The sequence below is a fragment of the Neurospora tetrasperma genome (genome assembly GCF_000213175.1).
Source record: "Neurospora tetrasperma FGSC 2508 unplaced genomic scaffold NEUTE1scaffold_2, whole genome shotgun sequence".
NCBI lineage: Eukaryota > Fungi > Ascomycota > Sordariomycetes > Sordariales > Sordariaceae > Neurospora > Neurospora tetrasperma.
In genome coordinates this window covers 3695096-3718170 of record NW_009799100.1, presented here as the reverse complement: position 1 = coordinate 3718170, position 23075 = coordinate 3695096, and the positions used below count along the sequence as shown (strand labels likewise).

The following is a 23075-nucleotide window of genomic DNA, read 5'->3' as shown; positions in this document are numbered from 1 at the left end:
TTACTTCTGGTGTTGATCAGGTGTCGATATCATCAGCACTGGCGCCCGCGAATGGCTTGTTGACCTCGTCATTCTCAAGTCCCGTGCATGTTCGTTCTGTTCATCTGTGGTCACTGCAGTGCACTTTGACACAGATTGGTCACTGAGGTCATCGTGACCTACATCATCATCCGTGCTCCCAGGTGTTTCTGCTTTCTGACCAGGGCCTCCTTTGAAAACCAAACTACGGGAAATACCAAAGCTTCACATTTGTCAACCTCATGGATCTCGCTGTTTCGCAAGCAATCTTTGGTGTATGAATTGATGTGCAGTTCAAGGCGTCCTGACAGCAAGTCTAGGGAGTGTCTAACATCCGCAGTGGCGTTCTTGGATAGAAGTTTTTCTTTGAAGGCGACTTTCAGTGGAGCCGCCGCAATTAGATTGCCGTTGGACTTCATGCGATAGGAAGTGACGGAGTTGAAGGGAATGGATGGACACTGGCTTGTACAAGATATTGATGCCAAATGTGCAACTCATGCCATGTGGTATAACTCGTTTCCTGTGCGGCACTATAAGCTTACTGCTGATGCACTGTAATCCGAGGCTAAGTAGGTGTGTAGGAGTCATGGACGCTTGCTAGGTAGGTATTACACCTCTGTCGGCATATAATTCGTTAGCGTGGTACCGCCACTCTACAATATTCAGGGCATTGGAGGTGAGCAAAGTGGACATCTTTTGTAAGGAGAATTAAGTTATTGCCACTACCTCAGTTCACCGCGCTAACGTTTTAAATGCCGGAGGAGGTGTACACCTCTGCATGGATATAAGTCATTAGATCGAGAATTGGCAAAGTGGCGATAACCTTGTTTTCCGTACAGAAGATAGGCCTTTTCAACGCCTCCCAATCCCTGAATACTGTAGAGTGGAAGTACCGAGCTAATGACTTATATCCATGCAGAGGTGTAGTGGGCAATCCTTCCACGGGGACGGGCAAGCGTCGGGTTCATGCTGTGACGCACCGGGCGAGATCGAAAATCTTGCTTCCAAAAAAGGTCAGCCTCACGACAACCACCATCTTTCGCCCATCTTCACATTCGACATCCGCACCAATTGAACGCAACCTGCATCACCGCTCTCCGAACAACCCTCCGTGCTGCTGCTGCCCCTCTTCCCCTCCCGACACCATCAACACCTCCAACCTCGTCTACCGAACACCAGCGACTGTGCAAATCCAGCTGCACAGTCAGGCGCATTGCCACCAGGGTTCACTCAAAAGTCCTTTATGCACCAAGGCTCGACTGAAACTTCTGTATCGTTACCGCGAGATCCATATCCAATATCTTCCGGCCAAACTGTCCAACATGGCTCGCCTCGCTCCCAGCCAAGCTCACCAGATGATGCCTCTCCTCATGAGAGCATCTTCGGTGGAGATGTTGCTTCTAGCAGCGACGACGGCCACCGCTTTGACCACGACTTTGGCCGACTGAGGGCTGCCGACTATGCCTCTGCCGCCCAACCTGTCATGACTGCTGGCCAACGCATCGCTGAATACGAAAGCGCCTTACTGCTGTCCCGACATCACGCTCCGCATACCGTAGCCTTCCAAGTTGTTAAGAACACTTCATCCTCTCCGGGCTGCGTCAAGTTGGCAGATTTCCCCAACGGTATGTCCGTTTGGGTAGCGTGGTTGATATTTTCGCTCGTAGCTTACAAAAACTCTCCCAGAAATCCTGACCCATATCCTATCGCATCTGCATCCAGATTCTCACGGAGACGTCGCTCTGGTCTCGAAGCGCTTTTACCACCTCGTTGCGGCCCCCTATGCCTGGCGGAGAGCCTTTCTGCGCAACTTTCCTGGCCAAGAATCGTTACTCTCGGCAAAGAACAGGAGCGAGTTCGCCAACGAAGATGGAGAGCTGGACAGAATACGCTCCGAGTCTCGGTACTTTGCCAGACTGAGCGCCATGGCTACATGGCGTAGCGAGTATCTTCTCCGCACTCGGCTGCTCCGGAGTGTGTCCCGCGGAAAACCCGACGGCTCCTCGAACCTTTCGATCCAGTCTGGAAAGAAGGCAGCCGCCGTGTTGACATATAGCCCAAGGCTCACCTGGATGGTCACCCATTTGCACGCCGTATTTTCCGGTAATCGCAATGGGCCGCGTGTGATGCATGGTTCCAGGGATATCGGAGTGGCATCTGTCGGCGATCCTACTACCGGTAAAATCGACAAGCTGGGTATGGATGACCAGTTTCAGTTTCAGCAGCTGGACGAAGTGCATCCCGGTCTCGTGTACTATGGAATGGGCGACGGGGCGGCAGCGGTTCCTAACGTCATCGACGTTAGCCAGCCCTATGGTCTCATCGGCGCTGAAGCGTTTCCTGGTGGTCGGGTCTACTTCAAACCACAGGGTCAGCTGCGCGGCCGATTTCTGGGAATCGTACCAGAAACTGTGGACGACGAGCCTGAGATACCCAAGATCCCAGAGCTCTTGGATGCCGTCTGTTCTGTTTGGATCGCAAAATCGCCCAATGTACCAACAGCAACCGACTCGATGATTGGTATGTTTACTGGCTCAACGCTCGGCATAGTGACCGCCTATACCCTTGGTTATGAAATCTCGGGTCGTCGCGCCGGCAACCGCGTTGGCGAGATCACCGCGCGCTGGGTGCTCTGCCCGGGCGTGCCCATTGTAGACATTAAGGTCGATGACAACTACAACCTGAGACGCAAAGGCATGAACAGAGTTTGGGCTGTTGCGCTGAATGCCCTCGGAGAAGTCTTCTATTTGATCCAGACGCCGGCACCTTCTTCGACTCGTGGAAAGTCGACAACTCTGCTTAAGGATGCCTGGGATGCCGGACGCACTGCTTATTGGGAGATGATCGAAGCAACTCGGCGTGTTGCCACACCTGATGACTGCAACAAAAATGCAGCTGATGGTTCATACACACCGCGCTCATCGGCAAATTTCATGAACCTGAGCAGGGCACAGATCGTTGCTGAGGCCCGAGAGATAGAATCTTTCTTGCGCCGCAAACCATCTGATTTCCGGAGGGTTTGCTTAGGCTGGGATATGCAACGGAGACTCGAAGTGGACTTTGCTGCCGGCGATGAAAGTGGCGGCGAGGCCATTTTCAAGATCGATTGCGGTTTAGAGGAGAACGTGCCCCCTGCCGTTCGGAGATATGTCAGACACAAGACTAGCCCGGTGATCAATCCAGAGAAAGTTGCGGCCTTGCTGTCTTCAGCACCTAAAGCCTCTATCTTTGGAGGTGCAGAGACGTCAAACAGCTTGGATTGTATCTCTCAGTCTACCACCAGCAATGGAGAAAAGCCTTCAGCCATTCAGGCTTCAAGCGGATCACCCTCGACCTCAGCCACGCCTGCAGGAGACACGATTAACGGTTGGTCTGTCACCGACTACAAACTCAAGATACCTCTAGGGGCAGAAATCACCGCCAGTGCTATTGATTTGTCTACCTATGCTGTCATGGCAGCATTTGAGGACCCTCTTTGCTTCGAGCATGATGGAAGTGGTGACACGTCCAAGGAGATTCCTGGTCGTCGCGCCCGCTATCTTGCTGTAGGAACCAGCACCGGCGCAGTGAATGTGTGGAACACGAGAGATCAGCACTCTGCCCATACGGTCAAGCCTTTGCGGGTCATTCAGACCGACTCACCCGCTATCTCTAGTCTTGCCCTTTCGGCTCTTTATCTACTTCACGGCGGCACTGACGGCGTGGTCCAGGCATGGGATCCGTTGGCTTCAACACATGAACCTATCCGAACCCTCAATGCAAAGATGTCGGGCCGGATCCCTCGTCCCATTCTCTCTCAGGCTCCTGCAATGGAACGAAATGTCTACTCTGCTGTTCGCGCCATCTTCTTGGATCCCGATCCGACTGTCCTTCGAGGCGTGTCGGCATGGGGCAACAACATCAGGTTTTGGTCTTATAGCTCTACAAATCAAACCCCCGGTCGGAAGCGACGTCACCGACATAACGATGTACATGGCCGGCTGAGCAGCCGTAGAACCAGCCATCACGTCTCTGGCTTTATTGCTGCGGAAGAGGCGGAGCTTATCCATGAGGAGGAGACGCGCACTCGCGAGATGGCTCGGCTCCGTTCGCGGTTCGGACAAGGCTTGGCAGACATGACCGAGGAAGAAGCACTTCTTTATGCCCAAATGATTTCCGAGGAGGACTTCATCAAGCAAGAGTCGGTTCGGTTGGCAGCTGAGGCAGAGATGGGATCGACTATTGATGAAGAATGGGAAAGGTTGCCGTCCACGGGGAGCAGCGCTGATCAGCTTACACCCGAGCCTAGCCTTCCTGGCGCTAGCCCGAGTGTGACGGGAAGCGGTGCGAATCTCGCGACTGCCAATCAAGAGTCAGAGGAGGAAATGATCCAACGGGCTATTCGCCTGTCACTGCTTGAAAGCAACGGCAGCGTAGATGGTGTTGTTGCAGTGGAACCGGCACCGGCACCAGAACCAGTAGCAGCAGAAGCAGAGCAGTACCCCCCTCGCAGCCCGAGCCCCCTACCCGAGTTCTCCATCAAGGTGAAGCCCTTGAAGGGCAAAGGAAAGGGCAAGCAACCTTCTCTCGCGACTGGGTCTTCCTCGTCCCACAGCACGCCGGTCATTCCCTTTTCCGAGACCGGGCACAGCAACGACTCGGCCTTCGGGCGAGATCCTTCCGACATTGCCTACGATACCGTCCCGGCAGCAGCAACTACAAATGTCACCTCTGGCACTGATATCGATGACGATCTGGCTCTTGCTTTGCGACTGAGCTTGGAGGAGGAACAGGCTCGCCAGCACCGGATGGCACATCTGAACGTTATGCCGATGGTTTCTGATGTTCGACACGCGTTGGAGAACTCGGAAGAGTTTCCGAGGTTGGATGTAAAGGGGAAGGGGAAGGGGAAGATGATCTGAAGGGATTACGTGGTCAATGTGATGCGATGTTGATAGGTTTGCAAGTTGCTATGTAGTGAGTGCTTGGAGAGCTGCGAGTTCATCTCACCCTATTTGGCTTTGATCATACCGCCCTGGAGCATCTTCAGGTTGGCAGATCCTGGGGTACTAGCGTTATTGTCTTTTGGCTGTGCTCTGTGAGGTAGAATAGAAGCGCAGAGTTGTTTGAAGTCTATCCAGATGTCTTTTTGCATGATCCAACATGAATTCGAGGTGGTGTCTCGCATGTGCACCTTCCTTTTCCATTTTGACAGGCCTCCAAGCGGGTGTCTCGCCCGCCACGAAAGCAGGTGGGAAGGAGCTGAATCAAAGCGTGCAAAGTGAAGTCCTGGCGTGTCACGGTGACGCAGGCAGGCACGATTAGCTTTCGTTGTTTTTCACTCGTCTGCTTGCTCGACATTAGCCCCATAGGGATCGCGTCCAATATCCAATTTCCCTATCTTGGTTCTTTTGCTTCACCATCTCCTCACAATCGGTTCACCATTACACATGTCTCAAAAGTTCTTGTCTGCCCCCCGATCTTACCTCGTCCCTTGTCTAGATCGTGAATGCACACATATTGCTGCCCTCGAGTGTATGTGTTACAAGGAACGAGTTCACAGGCATGCCGTACGACCCGCTGTAGCTGAAGCTATACCTGGTGTACCTTGTCCTCAGAGGGATAGGTCTCATCAAATCCGATCAGACAAAAGGGAGGGCAACCTGGATGGTGTTGTTAGTTGAAGGGATTCGAATTCAAGAGACGCAAAGGCGGATCGTTCCAGCACTGCCTGCTCAGGTTCAAGTTATGGTGAGATGGGGTTTGAGTTTCACACAAACAAGCACTACCTTTCTTCCTACTTCGAAGTTGTAAAATGGAGCTATTCGTCAAAAATTTTACGTCGTCTGAAAAGAATGGGTCACAACCAAAAAGTGTGGACGAAGACGCTCCCCAGAAACCAGGCGTTCTCAGACGGTTTCTCACTTGTTTAAATAAGCTTTGCCTCGGTTGAAAGTTTGCAAACTTAGAAAAGAAAAAAAAAGAAAAAGGAAGATCAGATTAAAAAAAAAAAAAAAAAGATGGAGATAAGCCATGGTGAAAAAAAATTAAAAAAAAAAAAAAAAAAAAATTTTTAAAAAAAAATTTTTATTTAAAAAAAAATTAAAAAAAATTTTTTAAAAAAAATTTAAAAAAAATTATTGTTGGAAGTGAAGAAAGAGAAACAAAATAATGAACAGTCAACAGTTTCCAAAGCGCATAAATGCCTATTTAGAGCTCTGAAACGCAATGCTATGTATCACTTGGGGACATATGCTAAGGACGGATCGCTTCTAGTTGGCATGTAGCTATATGGACTTGAATGCCTGGACACTCAAACAGAACACCACCATTCACGATCGTTTTGCTTGTAAAGTAGCGGGGTTTAAAGCTTCAGAGGTAAAAGTATGATGTCCTCTTGACCGAAGTGGTTATGGGAGGCGTCACTGTTTGGAGGCATTCGGGTCTATGTTGGTAAGGAAATGCTGACGCTTCTCCGTTCGCGTTGTTTCCATAACTAAGGAACAAGTCAAACAAGATACCAAAAAGGATACGATTGCAACAGCCATGGGCTTCATCATACCCATATAATATTGGGCACTGCTGGTCGACATTGCAAGTGGTCATGCTTCTGTTCAACGAAGAGACCAAGTTTATATGCACACAAGGATGAGATAGATTAACGTTCAGGTCTTTCACCGTGATTAGCTTGGGTGATATAGAGCCTGCAATCAAGCAATATTAACACATACGACCACAGATGGTAGAAAACTCGGGATCCCGTCCGCTCTCCCATAGATAAGCTACCAATCGCCTGACTAGTAGTTGGGTCGGTGACGACCAGCGAATCCCAGGTGTTGTATGTTTTTTTTTTTCCTGCTCTTTGCTGCCATGTATCTTTAGCTGTTGTGAGATCCCTTCTGTTAGAAGTTGGCGAATATCGTTTTCTCCTTCTCTGACCGATGTCAACGGCGTTCGTGATGCGTTGATCTGCAGCCCGTGAAACGAGTTGAGCTTCCACTAGCATCGGCGCTCTCAGCCGCCCAGTAACAGTGGCAATGACATCACGACCTTTCTATCATTGTCACCACTTGTATAAGTCAAATAATACAGACAGCAATACATTCGTGATGACCCGCCACTCTCACCATATGAACAGCGACCAATATTGAAAAAGACAACTTAATACACATAACCCAAGATGTCCCGTCTCCTGACCCGCCTTCCCAACCGTGCCCGCCTGCTCCCTATGGTTCCCAGACGAGCCATGGCTACGGAGCTCGGCACCTCCAAGTCCCCGCAAAACGGACAAAAGGGCTTCGTGTCCGTTGGCTCGCAGGCACAGGGTGATTCGCCTTCTAATCAGGGTCCTACAGAGGTGGGTTTTATGTTTTCAAATCTTATGTTTGTTTTGGCGGGTAGCCCTCTATCTGTCTGTTTGTCTCGCTGGCTGTCTGGGAGCAGCTACGTATCGGCTGTTTGTTCTTTGTGATATGCTGAATGATGTTTGTGCTAATGTCAACTGGGCATCTAGGCCGGACAAAAGCTCCAGAAGGAGAGCAAGGGCAAGCCGGATGGAATGAAGGGAGATTCGGAGGAGGCGAGGGCCGCGGGAGGTGATCAAAAGGCTGGGACTTCTGGTAGTCAGAAGTAAGGAGGCGGGTGTCGAGTGGGATGAAAAGAGAGTGAACATATGGTGACATGGGAGGAAATTAGCAATTATACGATATGCGCATGGTCTGATGCGGTAAGGAATCGATGATTATGGAATGATACTTGGTTGAGAATGGATGTTCTCTGACTTTGGTTATGTGTTGCCATGCAGTGGACAGAAGGAATAGCAGGCTCGAGATTATGATTTGAACTAGGGAAGGGGACAAGTTTCTGGCTAAGCCGATGAGGTTGGGCGAGGTGGATGAAATTTAATATTTGCTATGCGTAGATAAAAGTAGTTTGGTTGAAAAGTGGTAAATTTCAACATCATTTCCACCGACTTTCCCATTTACTTGCCACCGGAAAGCAGCCAGTTGAGAGTCATAATAACCCCGCCTTCCAAGGCGAATGTTGTAGCAACAACAATATAAAATGCAACCGTTATCCCAAGGACCTTGAGGTACATTTTAACCAGTCTAGTCCAGCCTTCCCTCCCGAAAGTGGTCAAGGCGTCCCTCATGGTCAAGAATGTCTCGCTGCCGCCACCCAGCACCGCTGGGTCCAGCTTGCCTTTGAAGGACCGGTCAAAGGGGACGATGGCATCTTCAGTGGGTGGAAGTAGTGAGGCTTGCACACGCCTGAGGATGACTTGAGCCGGGATCACGGCAAAAAGGTACAGTAAGAGAGCGAGAGCAGCCACTGGAATGCCCTTCAATAAAAGCGAAGAAAGCCGGAGGTCCATGTCCATGTTGTCGTCCGCTTCCTCGAACAGACGGAGTGGCAGTCCAATCATAACAGCCAACAGCCGAGGGAGTTCGACCGCTACGACACTTGTAGCCCAGTGTACTAGCAAAGGCAAGGCAGTAGCTTGGAAAACATAGCGGAACGGCAGAACGCGGCTGTACCAGGGGCGAGCGGAGGGAGGCGTGATGACGATGTGTACCCAAGCGGTTGACAGTTGCGTGAGCAAGACAGTAGCGATGAAGCTGCCGACGAAGTGTGGCAGGAAGGTGTAAACAGTTATAAAAGCGGCGAGAATAACTGTGGAAAATACGGTTATGAGCGCGCAAACGAGCCCGCGGAAGTAGCCTTCCCGGCCCCAAACCCAGAGAAGGCGATGTGTAGCGCGTAGGGACGAGGTGATGGGCTTTTCGTTGGCTTCCACGACCTCAAATTCGCCCGAGGGCACAGAGCCTTCTTGAGCATCGAGTGAGATGGGCGTATATTCAGGCGGTGGGTTGGGGTCTTCGATCATAGCGAGCGTTGGGAAGACGTTGTGCGCTGTATAAAAGACCTGTGTTGTTGACGGGCGGTTAGCATGATGTACAGAGAGTTATGTCCATGAGATGGCGACTTACTCCAATAGCGGGATAGATGAAAAGGAGGCCCGTGATGAAGTATATAACGAAAGGGAGTCCAGCGAGGACGGCCTCGTCATTTGAAGCTGGAGGGTTGCTGCCGCTGGAATCGTTGGCTTCCAGGCCATCCTCAATATACCTCTTGGCGAGGCTACCGCCCACGGCGGCGATGTGATGTAGCATGTTGTGTATCCGGATGCGCTTGATGATGGGGCAAAGAGACAAGAGAGAAGGCGGAAGCTGAAGGCTATGAACGTGTAGAAAGAAGGAGTGAGAATGGCCAGTTCGGAGATAAACAAACAGCACGCAAGTTATGATGTCGATGGACAAAACTTTATCCTCGGTTGCAAGACGAACAAGTGGCAAACGATGAAGTATCGGAAACAATGGAGGAAGCGAAACCACCTCGAGACAAAAGTGGAAGAAATGAAACCAGTGAAGTGGGTGGGGATGATCATCCCGTCTTATACGCAGTTAAGTCATCGATCCGCCAGGGGCTGGACTGTTGGTGGCGTGGAAGGCATCCTTGACCTAGCGTCAGACTGTCAGTCGGGCGAACCACGGGGGCGGTAGCGTGGCCTACAGCGATCCATCAGATATGCAGCATGTAACTGCCAACATCCGTCGCCCACAACTACCTGGACCTAGGTACCTACCCAGCTACCTTTAGGTAGTGTATCATCCAGCTTGAGCAGAGGCAAGAGGGTGACCTGAGCACAAGATAGGTAGAGATGGTACTGTGGGTGAACCGCGCTGAAACTGCTCTTTTAAGGACTGAACTCATATATATTTCTGTCGGCCTGCTTTGTGGCATTCCCTTCAACGAATCAACCTCTTCCAACCGCCATAAATGTCTGGTGAAGCTGATGAATCGTCAACATGCCCGGAAAGAGCGGTTGAAAATGATTGGAAATGCCCTGTCAGACACTGGAGACGCGAGCCTTCAGAAGCAATTCATCCCCACCTCCTGCCCTAACAATTCGGCAAGCGGCTGCTCGATCCACAGTAAGACGCTAACGCCAGGCAGCTCCTGCAGGCTGTACCCCGCCTGAATGTCACCCCTGCACCTGCAGCACCGTAGTGTACCATACACTACAGGTACAACAACAGGCATCTTCGGCTGTAACGACGTCAGAGCTTCCTCTCACTTCCTCTCAACACCACAGACGAGGAGCTCACCCGACATTATCTGCATCCCAACCCGAACATTATACAGAGCCAGAACAGCTTACCTCATGTCTGGAACAGCACCTTCAATACCAAACCTCCTCACCCTTCGTGGTCGCGAAGGAGGCGGCGGCGTCACCCGGGGCCGTTACCGAGGCGTCATCCACCGGGGAGGTCGCGGCCACGGTCCCGGAGCACCCAGTGCCTCAGCAGCTCACGATGCCACCATCCAGGGTACCGACACCGACGCCGCCGTCTCCCGCCTCAGCGCAGTCCAGATAGGCTATATCGACGATCCGTATGCCGAGCTATTCGCCCAGTCTGGCCCCGGTGCCGCCAGGCGACTGCCCATCATCAACCGAGGCACCTATGCCCGCACAACGGCCATCGACAAGCTTGTTGACAAGTTCCTTGACGATACCGAGAGCTCAACGGAAGGGCGACAGATTGTCTCGCTAGGCGCCGGCACTGATACTCGCAGTCTCCGATTGTTCTCCCCTTCCGCACCAACGCCGCGCAAGCGCGTCATCTACCACGAGATCGACTTCCCCGCCATGTGCGAGAAGAAGCAGCGCATCGTCTGTAGCGCACCACAGCTACGGTCTATTCTATCCGACCCGGACTCCGTGGAGGAATTGAGTCATCACGGCGGAGGAAACTCCTGGCATAGCAAGGCCGTGGCCGAAAAGCACAAAGGAAGCGAGCTCTGGGTTCACGGGCTAGATCTCCGCGCCATTGCGGCCTCGCAACAGCCTCAGCAACCACTACCGCCAGGAGTACCGATCGGTTCCAGGGGACTTCACGCTTCGCCCTTTACCACCGGTTCAACCACACAACACGAAAAGCAAACAGAGGACACAAGTCTACCTCAACAAAGAGAACCACTAACGTTAACATCCCTCAACCCGAACCTTCCCACCCTCATAATCTCTGAATGCTGCCTCTGCTATCTGCCTCCCTCAACCGCCTCCTCCATTGTGTCCTTCTTCACCACCACCATCCAATCCTCCCTGAGCATAGTCATCTACGAGCCCATCAAGCCTGATGACGCCTTCGGGAAGATGATGGTCTCGAACCTTGCTGCTCGAGAAATCAGAATGCCAACGTTGGAGGTGTACAAAGAAACAGAGGACCAGGAGAGGCGGTTACGAGAAGCCGGATTTAGTGGAGGGGAAGGAAAAGGGATAGGGGGAGCAAGGAGTAAGACGATAGAACAGATTTGGGAGGAGTGGACGAGCCAGGAGGAGAAAGAGCGGGTGGATGCACTGGAGGGACTAGATGAGGTTGAGGAGTGGAAGTTGTTGGCGGGGCATTACATTGTTGTTTGGGGATGGAGGGGGGTGGGGGTTGATTTGGAAATATGATAGACTTGGTGACCACTTGGTTATGGGGTAGTGTCACAAAGATAAGTTCAATAATTTACCATTTAATCGTGCCAAGCTGACGGCTTGCTGAGTGTGATGAATTGCCCACCTTGGAGGATTTCCTCCAAAAAGTATAGGTCAGATACCAAAGCTTGTGTCCAGCAGCTTCTAAATTTTCATCTGGTCAGACAAGTGTTCGCATCTCGCCATGTCGCCCATTTAAGGAAGAGATACAGACTTCACCTGGGATCAAGTTGTACTATCTGGCTAGCAAGAGTGTAGTTATTATTCGTTGTGACTTGGACATCATCACCTACAAAAAGCAATAGACGGGCTCATCAAGAGACGCCGTGCCAGTAATCAATCGACACCAAGTGAGGAGCAAGTGAATAGTCGGCACTGAACGAACCATCCTCCCTTCTCCCTTATTAGACTATTCACTTCAAGACCTAAACCTCTTTGCGCCGTAGTGCCTTGACTCCAACATATATATCGCCGTTCTTACTCAAACAGAAAGAAAATCGAGCCAGGTATCCCTAGCCCTTCTTAATAGCCCCCTAAAAGCCATTTGAGCATCCTCGCAGCTAAACAAAGTCGTGGCTATGTCGACCACAGGTTGTAAAAGCAAGACAAGAGCCCAGACATCCCCCGACCCAACTCAAATAATCAACAAATCCGTCCTCGGCTGCAGTCTAGTCCCATTCAACATGGCCCTCCTCTTCTTGCTCGGATCCTGCAACCTCCTAAACGCCTCATGAATATGTCTCGGCTCCACCGGCGTGCGTCCCTCCCCAGGGGGGTCGAACAAGCCCTTTGGCAGCTTACGCTTCTTAGTAGGACCCGCCTCGCCCGTACGCTCCTTGAGCAGGTCTTCATGGTCCTTGATCTTGAGCGCCTCCTCCGTGATGCTCTGCACCATCTCAAACGTTAAGAACCCCAGAATGTCGACGATATCGTCAGAGGGTTTACTATCCGTCACCTGCCCGAAGCCGGCCCATTCCCTGAACCTCTTGCCCTTGCGGTACGTAAAAGAAGCTTGGCGGAACTCGGACCAGGTTACGTACTCCTCGCGCGTCATGGCCTTGGTGCGCTCGTCGGCTTTGCGCAGGCGTTGGAGCGTGATATAATTCATTTCTTCTTCCTCCTCGTCCTCTTCGTCTTCGCGCTCGGGGACTTCAACGGAATAAAAGGAGGAGGGTTCCCAGGGCAAGCCGACTTTGGCCTTTTTGTTCTTCTTGGCTGCGTCGTCGACGGGGCCGCCTGCGCCGGGAACAATTCCCGCGGCGGCCGAAGGGTCTTCGCCTGCGGCGCCGATGTCGGCGTCACCGCCTTTGTCTTCAGAGTCTTTGACGTTCTTGCGCACGTCCTTCCAGGAGAGGAAGGTGCGCAGCCGAGAGACTTTGGGCGCGTCGTCGCGGATTTGGAAGATTAGGTCGTTGATCGTTATGGAGCGGGAGCCGCGGCGGGCGGCGAGTTCGGTGCAGTTTTTGAGCTGTGACAAAGAGTGTGAGTCGTAAGTTTTCTATCGTATATGTAGAGGGTGCGATTGGGTAGTAACGGCTTACCATATGGATGACCTGCTGGCGCACAATGTCTTCGATGATACTCGTGGTTTCAACGGATGGTTCGCCCGTCTCTCCAGAGACGTACATCATCTGACGAACATTGTTAGCAAATCTGGCAATAAACTGGTCCTTTGTCTCTGCTCTTTTCTTCCAGTAGAATTCCCAAGGGTCTTTTGGGTACGGGTTGACGAAGTCGTTGATGCCTCTACGCTCTGTTTCTGCATCACTTGAAGGGAAGATTATGTCATTGGGAATTGAAAACTTTGGTCGCTTGGCCTGATTTTCTGTATTGATCTCATCAAGGGCAGTGTTGAACGCGTCTTGGAAGAGAGCAGATCCATCTCCAACTTGGTGGACGGAGGGAGAAGTGGAAGGACCAATTGGTGTAGAAAATTCTCCCGTGAATGTATTTATCTGACTGGGCGCTGAAGGTATGATGATCTCATTATCAATCCAGTCATCCCATTCGGGATCCATTATAGTTTCATCCGGTTGAGTGGTAGGTTCTGACGGCTGATCGTGCGTGATGTCTTCAGGAATGAGTGGTTCCTCGGGAAGGTCATTGGACTCCATGTCCACGTCTATGGGCTGAAAAGTTTGATCTTGAGAGGTAAACCAGACCTCGGCGCTACTGATGGTCTTGATTCTGTCCTCGCTCGGGTGACAAGAGCTCCAGAAGGTTTCGACAACATCATTAGTACCATCTTCTGTTGAAGAACCTCCAGCCGCGGACTTGTGATCTTCGCATTGAGGCTGAGCTGTGATTTCCGGTAGCAGTACCGAGGTCTGGCCAGCCTCGTCACTTCTGGTAATGTTCTGTAACTCATTGCCAGTAGTGATCTGGGCCTGCTTCATTGTCGTCTGGGACTTGACAATGTTTTCCTGGGCCTTCTTCAACGTAGCCGGCTGGTCAAGTTGTTGGGTCTCAGAGCCTGGGCTCTCATTCGGTGCAGCCGGACAGTTTGCTAGCGAATTGAGGACGTCCGATGGTTGATACGGAGGTGATGAGCATTTGGATGAGAAAAGACGACTGGGCTCTTCAGTTGCGGAACAAAGATGCCCATTGTCGAGAACTCCAGAGAGCGACTCGAAGCTGCGATCAGCAGTGATAGAAACGTCTTTGGCTACACTTCCATGACCTGAGTCTCTCTTTCTCCTGCTCTGTACGTAGGCTGAAGTTGTGTCATCTTCTAGTTGTGTGACCTGCCCTGAATTATCGGTATCCCAAAGGGGTTCGGACCCGCTGCTGATAGACATCGAGACTGAAGATGTTGTGGACGAGTGTTGTTGCTCCTCTAAGCTACCTCCTGGGTATGTGTCTCCCTAAGACACATCGGCACGCGGGGAAGGTTCGGATCCGCTACTGATAGACATCGAGACAGATGATGGTACGGACAGTTGTTGATCATCCTCCTCCATGTAAGGGCCAGAAGAATGCTGGAAAATTGAAAGTGTCTGAGAGATGCCGGAAATAGGGGATCCAGAATGGAGGGACCCCGAATCCTGGAATGATTGCTCGGAAGAGGTCGCTAAGGCGGTCCCCGAGTGAATGACTGGGTCCGCGGACACAAGCTGTGAAGGCACGCCTGGACTGTTGGCGGAACTCTCCACAAGCTCCTTTGGAGCGCTGCCCGTAGAGGCACGACGTGTAGGGGTGTATGTTAGTGACCGCTGGCTTTCGAGAGTAGAGACCTGCTGTGGCCGTGGGCCAGAAGACCTGGTAGGAGGCCTTCCTCGCGAGATCTGAGGGGTGGTATTGCTCGCCGAACTGGTCGTCTTCGGTTTTCTTGACGGCTTGGGAGTTTGTGATGGTCTCGCCGATTGTGATCGCTGGATGCGTGTCGAACGCCGCAGAATGAGCTCTGACGGCTGTGGGGAATATAGGGCTTCCTTCGCGGCCGACGCGACAGTTCCAGAACGAAGCCTCATGGTTTCGAATTTTTGGGACTTGTTGTGAATGTGAAATCACAGGTTTAGGTCGGAGCTGCGTGGTGGTGGGTGAATGGCGAAGGAAAAGACAGCGGCTCGTGCAGAGTCGCCGTCGATTGCAAGAACGGAGGTAATAGCCGACCCACGCAAGTTGATTTTCCTTAAGGCCAGAGTGAGATTGTTTCGAGAGGGAATGAATCGAGGTTCCTGGCGTCCCTGAATACCGAAAAGACCCATTTATCACGCGACCGGTAACAAAGCAACCAGGCAACCATTGGAGCTGGCATGCAACTTTCAGTTGACTGCGGAAGGCAAGAACCACTTTTCTCTAATTGAGCATCGTCCTGTGAGCAGTGCAAAACCACCGACTTTCTGGGGATCGACGACATTCGAGACTATCCAGGTGATAGCTCGTCATCCCCACAACGATCCTTCGGGATCTCTAACCACTTTCCTGAGCTGCTTCAAACAGCGTGTAATTCAGAGATTCACATTCATAAAGCAAAAGCGTGCACGGGTACAAAGCGACGGGATGAGGATGCCAAAGTACAAGATATAAACAGAGAGCATTCATAAAGTGTGCCGAACACTTGTCAGGGCACTTTGCCTGCGAAACACGATTGTGGTTTTGCGTGCAAGGTGAGTTACTAACCTGCTGGATTTCCTGGCGGTATTTGTACTGTTTATCCTTGTCCTTGTCCGCCATCTTGACTGATATTAAAGGGCGATTGTCTGATCAAGTCGTCTATAAGTTGCCTTGTAAGAGAAGCGGTAACAATGATCGAGGAGACAAAAGACCACGCGTGCGATTCTGAGCGGAGTTGAAATAGAATCGTCGGAGCAAAAAACAAAGTATTGGAATATCAGGATTAGTGACACAAATGACAAGGAGAAGTCAGGAAGGAGTTGAGGTGGGGAGGATGGAACTGGAGTTCAAAAGTAGGCCGTTGTAAGAGAAGAAGCTGCGAGAGTTGATGTCCGGTTGTTCGGCGGACGTCGTTGAAGTGCCGGCAACCAGCAGGGTTCCCGGTACATACTGTCACGTGATGCACATGCGCTGCAGAACGTTCTTGGACCGGGCCTGCGTCGATGGCAGTTCAGAAGAAACAGTAGTCGCGTTTGATGTCTCATCTTCTGAGACAATCGACTGGAATCATGAAGCTGGGTCCAGTGAATCACCTGCGAGACGTATCGTGGTGAAGTTGGTTGAACTCGAAATCGAGTACAGGGCACTGAAAAGTGGTCAGGAGGTGGAATCGCGAATGCAACATGAAGTAAGTACATCTACATGCTATGATACCTATTTCACAAAGGCTTGCAAGTACTCTCCACTTTCCCTTATGCATCCGGTCCACTGAGCAAGGACCCGTTTCTCGCGACAGCCAATGGCCCTGTCGATCCGCATACGGTCCCACCATCTACCCCACACAAGCTGTGGTGCTCCCGTCGTCCCGTCTCCTCCAACTCGACGACAACCTCGCAAGCTGCCTGAAAGCCATCATATCTTTGACTTCATTATCTGTCCTTGACCAGCCGCTCAAAGTTGGATCGCTCACCTAGTCAAAGTCATTGTTTTTCACAGCAAGCACCCTCAAACCACCCTAAACACATCAAGAATGCCTCCCGCAGGAGCTGCCTTTGTGGTACGTCATCCTAGCTCCACCTCAAGTTATGCCACGACATGTGACGTCTACATGGACGATGAAGCTCACTCTGAACACAGGCCAAACTCAAAGTTCAGCTGAAACTGGCTATTGCCAGATTGCGCATGGTCCAGAAACGAGATGAAGCCCTCGCCAAGACTCAGCGACGGGCTATGGCGCAGTTGCTTGATGTTGGCAAGGAGGACTCGGCCCGCATCCGTGTTGAAAACATCATCCGGTCAGACATCACCACCGAGCTTCACGAGATCCTGGAGCTCTACTGCGAACTTTTGCTTGCCCGCGCCGGTCTGTTGGAGGCGCCCACTTGCGATCCTGGTCTCGAGGAGGCCGTCAAGAGCATCATCTACGCCGCACCCAAGACCGAAATTAAGGAGCTCCACCAAGTACGGACGCTGCTCGCGGAGAAGTTTGGTAAGGAGTTTGCGCTGCAGGCGGTGGAAAACTCGGATGGCAAAGTGTCGGAGAAGGTAGTCAAGAAGCTCAGCGTGACGCCACCGCGGGAAGAGCTTGTTGTTGGCTATCTGGAGGAGATCGCAAAGGTGTATGGCGTGAACTGGCCAAAGAAGAAGGCAAACTTGGGCGAGCCGCCTGATTTCATGGACGAGGATGAGAGCCCGAGCGGTGGGCAGGCTCAGAAGAACCTCGAGGTACCTTTAAAGGCGGAAGATAAGGAGGCGGAGGCTCAGGAGGAGCTCAGCAAGGCAACACCACCAGTGTCCTTCGGACCTGCGAGCCCACTACATGTTAACCCACCACCGCCGTCAACCGACAATATCCATCCCAAAGTCACCCTGAACCACCAGCAACTACAATCAAAGCAATCTCCAGCGGGTGGTGGAGTTGTGAAGAAGGCACCTGCGAAAGGGAGTATCGCGGACGGCATTCCTGACGTGGACGAGCTGGCTAAGCGGTTTGCGGCTTTGAAGAAGTAGCAGGGTTTTGCCATAATATGGACTTTTTCAAGCGATTTGAGCTTTTGCAGAACCAAACTACGAAAGTATGGGAGCGAATTTTTGCAGCGGTATTTGTTGGCCCATGACTTTTCAAGCGAATCATCATCAATTCGAATATTCTCGTACCTCGGCTACTCGCTTGGTGTTGACTGACCCGTTGGATACCGCGTTGCTATTGGCATATGGCAAGCTTCTTCTGATTCTTGAATTACCAAAACTCCCCCAACCACCATACACCTAATTAGTTCTTTTGAGGGTATATGGATCACTTCCCATGTCGATATTTCCGTGGCAGGCTGGTAGAGGTAGGATGACGCAACCCTCATGGCTGTGTCTTCCCCCTTCTCTTCACTCCTGCCTTCGACTGCTGTAAACGAGGCAGATGTGATGGAAGGCCCCCGTCTGTCGACCACGCCAGAGGTGAAGTCATCTGGCAAAGCTAGCGAGGGTAGCTCCTGCCTTGTTCGCTGGATCCCCGCCGTGAAATTGATGGGCGTTTGCTCTTTCCTTTCATCTCAACTTGTGTCCCTTGATTTCACACCTGATGCCAGTTGCCTGCCCTGGTCCTGATACCCTTGAATATTACAGCACCAAAGTATCGATGCAGCCCAAATCAGTTGATTCCTTTGACCTTCCACAATTCCAACATCTCGCTGAGGTTGTTCATCAAGATATTCCAAGTAACAAGCGGATATCACGAGGCTTTCAAGGAAACTTGCTCCCATTGGTATCGTGTCCCTCCCACCTGGTCACGGGTGGGAAAACGAGCCAGAGCCACGGTCGCGTCATTCACCCTCACGTAAACCTGGGAAATAGCTTGTTGAGGGGTACTCCTACTGTCAACCAATCCTGCTTCTCTTTTACATATTCAAATTGATGCAACTCAATCATCTACCCGCAGCAATTCTCTCGGATCACGCATTTTTGTATGTTTAGCAAAACAACTGTGCTGTCAACAGAAAACCATCCATCTCATGAAGGACTTGACGCTGATAGCCGCATGTACCGCAGACTTTGATAGCAGGCATCTCGCCACCGAGTCGCAACGCGGCTAAAAGCGTCCAGAAACCAGCCAGCATTCCCCGTTTGGACAGGAAACTCACCATATCTGGCCAACAACCTGAAGAAAGCGCCTGATAGGGTTCATTTGATACTCGCGACCAAGAGCTAGCATCTCCAATGCACTACCCTACCATCGACGATGGAATATAAAGAGGAGATGACAGCCTTTGTCGGGCGGCTGGGTGTTCGAACACTCGGCCAACTCTCCCTGAAGGAGCTCGCTGTGCGTCTGGATACCGGGCCAGAACCGACAACGGAGAGAGAACGGCTCTACGCCTTCATGACATGGCTCAGTGACCATCTCCTGGAACTTGACAGCTCCGATGAGAGATCGTTTAGCCACGAAATTGCAAAATGGTGCTTCTTTCTCAAGGACGCCGGCTATGATAGTACCAATGTGGTCGGAACCTTCGAAGAGTGGCTCCATGAACACAGTCACGCTGAGCCACTAAGTGCGAGGCGGCTCTCTTTGGCGGAGCTTGAGATCAAGAAGTTTTACGATATTCCCACGAAGGCACCCCGCCTTGTCCCAACAGACGAACCTTGTCAGCCGTCGCCTCCACCGGAGAAGACTCTGCAGCAGTTTCCCTCAATAAATGAGGCGTCCGAAGCGCATCCTGTCGCTGGTTTTGGACAGATCCACCCCGACCGCCTCAAGCTGTCCAGATACGGTGACAATAAACATGAGGAAGGCGAAGTCATTGATGTAGATGACTGGCAACGTCCCGTCGTTGCCATCAGCTCCGATGAGGACGTAGATCCTCAAACAAAGAACACTATGTCCTTCCTCACCGGAGCGAACCGAATGGTCTTTGGTGAGGATGAAGCCATCATGACCACTGACCTTCAGGGAAAGAAGAAGAAAACGAAGAAAGCGAAGAAAAGCAGGGCACAGACGATGCAGTCAGGGCCTACTTCGATTCAAACCCAAGAGAAGAACAAGACTTCCTGTGGTCGTTGCGGTGTCCCTGGTATGTAGAGAACCTCTATGCGAGATTCAGCCATGCTGACTGTACTTCGATTACAGGACATTACCATATGCAATGCCCAACAAACCTCGATCCGTCGTTTGACAAGAGTCCGCCCGACGAGTACAAATGTAACTTTTGCAACAGATACGGTGACCACTATGCCACAGTCTGTAACAGGAACATGAACCCTACATCGCTCACTCAGCAGAGAAAGCGATTTGCAGAACGAGGTCGTCAATTCCACCCCAGCAGAGGTCGGAGTAGATCACCATTGAGGGGGCCGAACGATAAACGTCACATTGGAAGGGAAAGATCACCATACAGGGTGCCCAGAGACAGACATCACTACGATAGGGAAAGTTCACCCTACAGGGAGTCAGAAACCAGACATCACGTCGATAGCGATCGGTCGAGAGAGAGGAGAAGGTCTCGGGAGAGATACAGAAGAAGGCGTAGTAGATCCAGATCCAGGTCTCCTTCTCCTCCCCGGCAGGCTCTACCGAGAAGAGACAACCCCCAGGCCATTAGGGAGCATCGATTCAAACACCCGTATCGCCAACCGAGCTTTCAGAAACTAGAGCCATCTTCTCCGCCTCAGTCAAGGGCCCTAGACTACGGCGATACCTTCGAACATATGCCCGATGCGCCCTATCGACCTTTGAGTTCACGGCCCACGGAAGTTAAAATTCGAGGGCGAGGAAGTTCTCTCTACTACGATGACAATGTAAAGGGAGCTATGCCAGCTTCTGTCTACGGAAATGAGGACCTGATGTCCCGCAAGACGCATCAGCCACAAATGCCGGCGCCTCATCAGGACGATTACGTTTATCGCCCAACATTGTATAAAGGATCTTTCATCACTGAGCTGACAGATTTGATCGCCAGCACCACCGTCTCGCCTCTGGCACGAGCTCCTATGAAGAGTAGGCTGCCAGAGGTGTTCAAAAATGACTTGCGGCAGTCTTCTGGATCGTGGGTAATCGAGCCGACCATTATTAACACTACTTTGGTTAAACCGGAGTTAGTTCCAAATATTGTGCGGGAGTCTTCACCCCCCGTTGAGCTGGGTGTTACGGAGAAGAGACTTGACGGTCGTCATGGTACTCGGTATCATCCAGCCATCTTGGAGCTGTTCAAGAACCGGAAGAATGTCTGGATTAACAAGATTGACAAAGCTATGCGCAGCCAAGCGTCTAGTTTTTTCTGGGACACAGATCCCAAGGACCTGGAGGAGGAACTGGATGTTTCAGCTGATACTAACGCTGAATCGGCCAGTGACACAGTCATGACGGAAGCCGAGCCCGTTGGTACGGCCATTGATGAGGCTAATAGTGAAGCTACGCCTGTTGCGTTGTTGACTGATGGCCCCCGACGTGTCGATTCCACGCCGGCTATCGATGTCGTGATGGAGAATCATACTGAAATGCAGATTCTCTATCGCGATGAAGACGGAGTTCAAACTCATCACCCTTGCGGAGACGGTCGGGTTGGCTTCAAGCCACCTGTCGATGCTGCAATGGAGGATGATGAGCCTCTTGGATTCTCTGCGGCTGTTGACGTCTCTGCAATTGTCGATGAAGTGATCGCTGAAGTGGCGGCAAAGACTACCTCCGGGTCGGTTGAGAAGGAGTCACCTTCTATTGTGGCCACGACTCGCTCGGAGACCCTCAGTTTGCCTAAGACAATCAACTTGACTTCGGCTGAGAGCGCTCACATCGTCCGCAAAGTCAAGCCTGGGCACGGGGTCACAGTAAATGACCATGACAATTGCACGCCAATGGAGGGCGCAGAGGAGGTTGGAGACAGTAGCAAATCTGAGACGGCCATCAAAGACGTGATAAACGTTGAAGCGGACCTTGAACCTGTTGAGATGAAGATTTCTCAGCCTGAAGATCAAGTGGACGTCACAGTCTTCGAGGGGTCGAAGGCGCAGTAGTGTCTGCACTTGACCCCAGACCAGTCTGTCGACAAGTTGACAAGATATGCTACGGACTTACTTGGATCATGGCGTCAAGTACCTCTTACGGTCTCGTTTCACGATTCGATACAGATTGCAAGCGAGCAAACAGTTATTTAGAATTGAAACATCCCTTTGGTGCATGTCCAAGTCGATGAACGTCTCTCCATGGTCAAGTTAAATTCTGCAACCATTTTGGTGGCAACGGTAGATAGATAACCGATTCTGCGGCTCAGGGTTCACGTCATGGCGAGCACCACACAGCAGTGCCAAGACTCGCCATTGACGCTCGCTTCGTTGCTGAACTGCAGAGACGGTTCAGTTATCTGCCACTGACGAAAACTTGATGCTTTGGAAGAGAACATCGAAAGCTTTCAAGGCAGAGACGTGAAGGAACATTAGTATTTCATAGAGCAATGCGTTTCGGATCTCGCGACGCGGTGTCTTTGTAAGATTAGTTGATCGATTACTCTAAGTATAAGCTCAGAAGCCCTGATATATAAGGGGCTGTTGGTGTGGTAGAATAGGCAGCTTGCTTGCTCAGTGTTTGCTGAACAATTTCCTGCCCTTTATGTGTGATATGGGTATATGTAACCACCTCTTCGCATCCTTCTCTCCTGCCATCCCTTTTCAATGCTTGGATAGTCGGTGATCATTTCTTACTGGAAGTGTCGACGGCAAAGGTTGACGTCTACTAGCCCAAGGCGTTCCCGTCCGAGGGTCGTGGTCATGTAGAGTCCAGTCAGCTCAGCCCTGTGTTGATGGGGTCGAGGGTCTGGATCGTTCGAACGGTTCGGCAGAAGGTCAGACCTCGTTATGTACTGCACCCGTATGCTCGGCTGGAATTGCCGAGAGCCGTCCGAGCGCGCAAGTCAGTATTCGTCCTCGTCCATCCCAAGCCCCTGGTTGATATTTTCGTTGTCGGTCGGCCGGTCGGTCGGTCGCGGTCCGTCAGTCAGCCGGCCCCCCTTATCCGCATTCATCCACCCCCCTTGGCTCCTAGCCCCTTATCCGTTTCGCCCTTTTCTTCCCTTCCAACGCCGTATTTCCTCCTGTCATCATTCCAGCTTATCCAAATGCTCCAACCTCGTCAGCACAACCTGTTTACTCGTCTCCTCAATCTCGCCCGCCAAGAAGACCTCGTCCAGGATGGCGTACACCTTGTAAAAGTTGAAGACCAAGTCCAGCTCGCAGACGTTGCCGAAGAAGCTGTCCAGCACTTCGACAAAGAAATGGATGGCCTCCAAATAGGCTAGCTCGTTGTCGTTCGTGTCGACGCAGGCGCAAAAGAACAGGCCCGCGTATCGTCGGTACACGACCTTGTGGTTGCGGAACTCGACAAAGTTGGATTGGTATTTTTGGTCGCGGGGGGCTACTAGGCGGTGGATCTGGGGGGTGTGAAGAATTTAGAAGGGGAGGTTAAGTAAGGGGGAAGGGAAGAGGGGGGGGGGGGGGG

General features: G+C 51.6%; 10 protein-coding genes across 10 annotated transcripts in view; 5 read left to right on the top strand and 5 right to left on the bottom strand.

The window, feature by feature from the left end:
- Positions 1–1182: 1182 nt before the first annotated feature.
- Positions 1183–5178, top strand: NEUTE1DRAFT_79660 (uncharacterized protein; the record flags this gene model as incomplete). The annotated part of the gene is made up of 2 exons (XM_009851421.1): positions 1183–1643; positions 1705–5178. 2 exons carry the CDS (start codon positions 1262–1264, stop codon positions 4917–4919), a joined length of 3597 nt encoding a protein of 1198 aa, XP_009849723.1.
- Positions 5179–6655: 1477 nt separating this feature from the next.
- Positions 6656–7003, bottom strand: NEUTE1DRAFT_38482 (uncharacterized protein; the record flags this gene model as incomplete). Its single annotated transcript, XM_009850449.1, has 1 exon — positions 6656–7003. One exon carries the CDS (start codon positions 7001–7003, stop codon positions 6656–6658), a length of 348 nt encoding a protein of 115 aa, XP_009848751.1.
- Positions 7004–7177: 174 nt separating this feature from the next.
- NEUTE1DRAFT_136559 (uncharacterized protein) lies at positions 7178–7630 on the top strand (the record flags this gene model as incomplete). Its single annotated transcript, XM_009851420.1, has 2 exons — positions 7178–7354; positions 7511–7630. 2 exons carry the CDS (start codon positions 7178–7180, stop codon positions 7628–7630), a joined length of 297 nt encoding a protein of 98 aa, XP_009849722.1.
- Positions 7631–7978: 348 nt separating this feature from the next.
- On the bottom strand, positions 7979–9385 carry NEUTE1DRAFT_79655 (uncharacterized protein; the record flags this gene model as incomplete). Its single annotated transcript, XM_009851419.1, has 2 exons — positions 7979–8923; positions 8988–9385. 2 exons carry the CDS (start codon positions 9168–9170, stop codon positions 7979–7981), a joined length of 1128 nt encoding a protein of 375 aa, XP_009849721.1.
- A 504-nt stretch (positions 9386–9889) lies between these two features.
- NEUTE1DRAFT_128865 (uncharacterized protein) lies at positions 9890–11591 on the top strand (the record flags this gene model as incomplete). Its single annotated transcript, XM_009851418.1, has 2 exons — positions 9890–9992; positions 10086–11591. The coding sequence occupies 2 exons, from the start codon at positions 9890–9892 to the stop codon at positions 11516–11518; spliced, it is 1536 nt and encodes a 511-aa protein (XP_009849720.1).
- Positions 11592–12176: 585 nt separating this feature from the next.
- On the bottom strand, positions 12177–14340 carry NEUTE1DRAFT_39726 (uncharacterized protein; the record flags this gene model as incomplete). The annotated part of the gene is made up of 2 exons (XM_009850511.1): positions 12177–13010; positions 13084–14340. The coding sequence occupies 2 exons, from the start codon at positions 14338–14340 to the stop codon at positions 12177–12179; spliced, it is 2091 nt and encodes a 696-aa protein (XP_009848813.1).
- Positions 14341–14406: 66 nt separating this feature from the next.
- NEUTE1DRAFT_145494 (uncharacterized protein) lies at positions 14407–15924 on the bottom strand (the record flags this gene model as incomplete). The annotated part of the gene is made up of 2 exons (XM_009851417.1): positions 14407–14952; positions 15665–15924. The coding sequence occupies 2 exons, from the start codon at positions 15716–15718 to the stop codon at positions 14407–14409; spliced, it is 600 nt and encodes a 199-aa protein (XP_009849719.1).
- Positions 15925–16628: 704 nt separating this feature from the next.
- On the top strand, positions 16629–17654 carry NEUTE1DRAFT_145493 (uncharacterized protein; the record flags this gene model as incomplete). Its single annotated transcript, XM_009851416.1, has 2 exons — positions 16629–16655; positions 16736–17654. The coding sequence occupies 2 exons, from the start codon at positions 16629–16631 to the stop codon at positions 17606–17608; spliced, it is 900 nt and encodes a 299-aa protein (XP_009849718.1).
- Positions 17655–18971: 1317 nt separating this feature from the next.
- NEUTE1DRAFT_99658 (uncharacterized protein) lies at positions 18972–21598 on the top strand (the record flags this gene model as incomplete). Its single annotated transcript, XM_009851415.1, has 2 exons — positions 18972–19662; positions 19719–21598. The coding sequence occupies 2 exons, from the start codon at positions 18972–18974 to the stop codon at positions 21596–21598; spliced, it is 2571 nt and encodes an 856-aa protein (XP_009849717.1).
- A 1079-nt stretch (positions 21599–22677) lies between these two features.
- NEUTE1DRAFT_79644 (clathrin assembly protein 2 small chain) overlaps positions 22678–23075 on the bottom strand; it is a gene marked incomplete at both ends in the record, with an annotated part of 2260 nt that continues 1862 nt past the window's right edge. The window contains one exon of the mRNA XM_009851414.1: positions 22678–23007. Coding sequence (XP_009849716.1) covers positions 22678–23007 — 330 coding nt within the window. The remainder of the gene's footprint in view (positions 23008–23075) is intronic.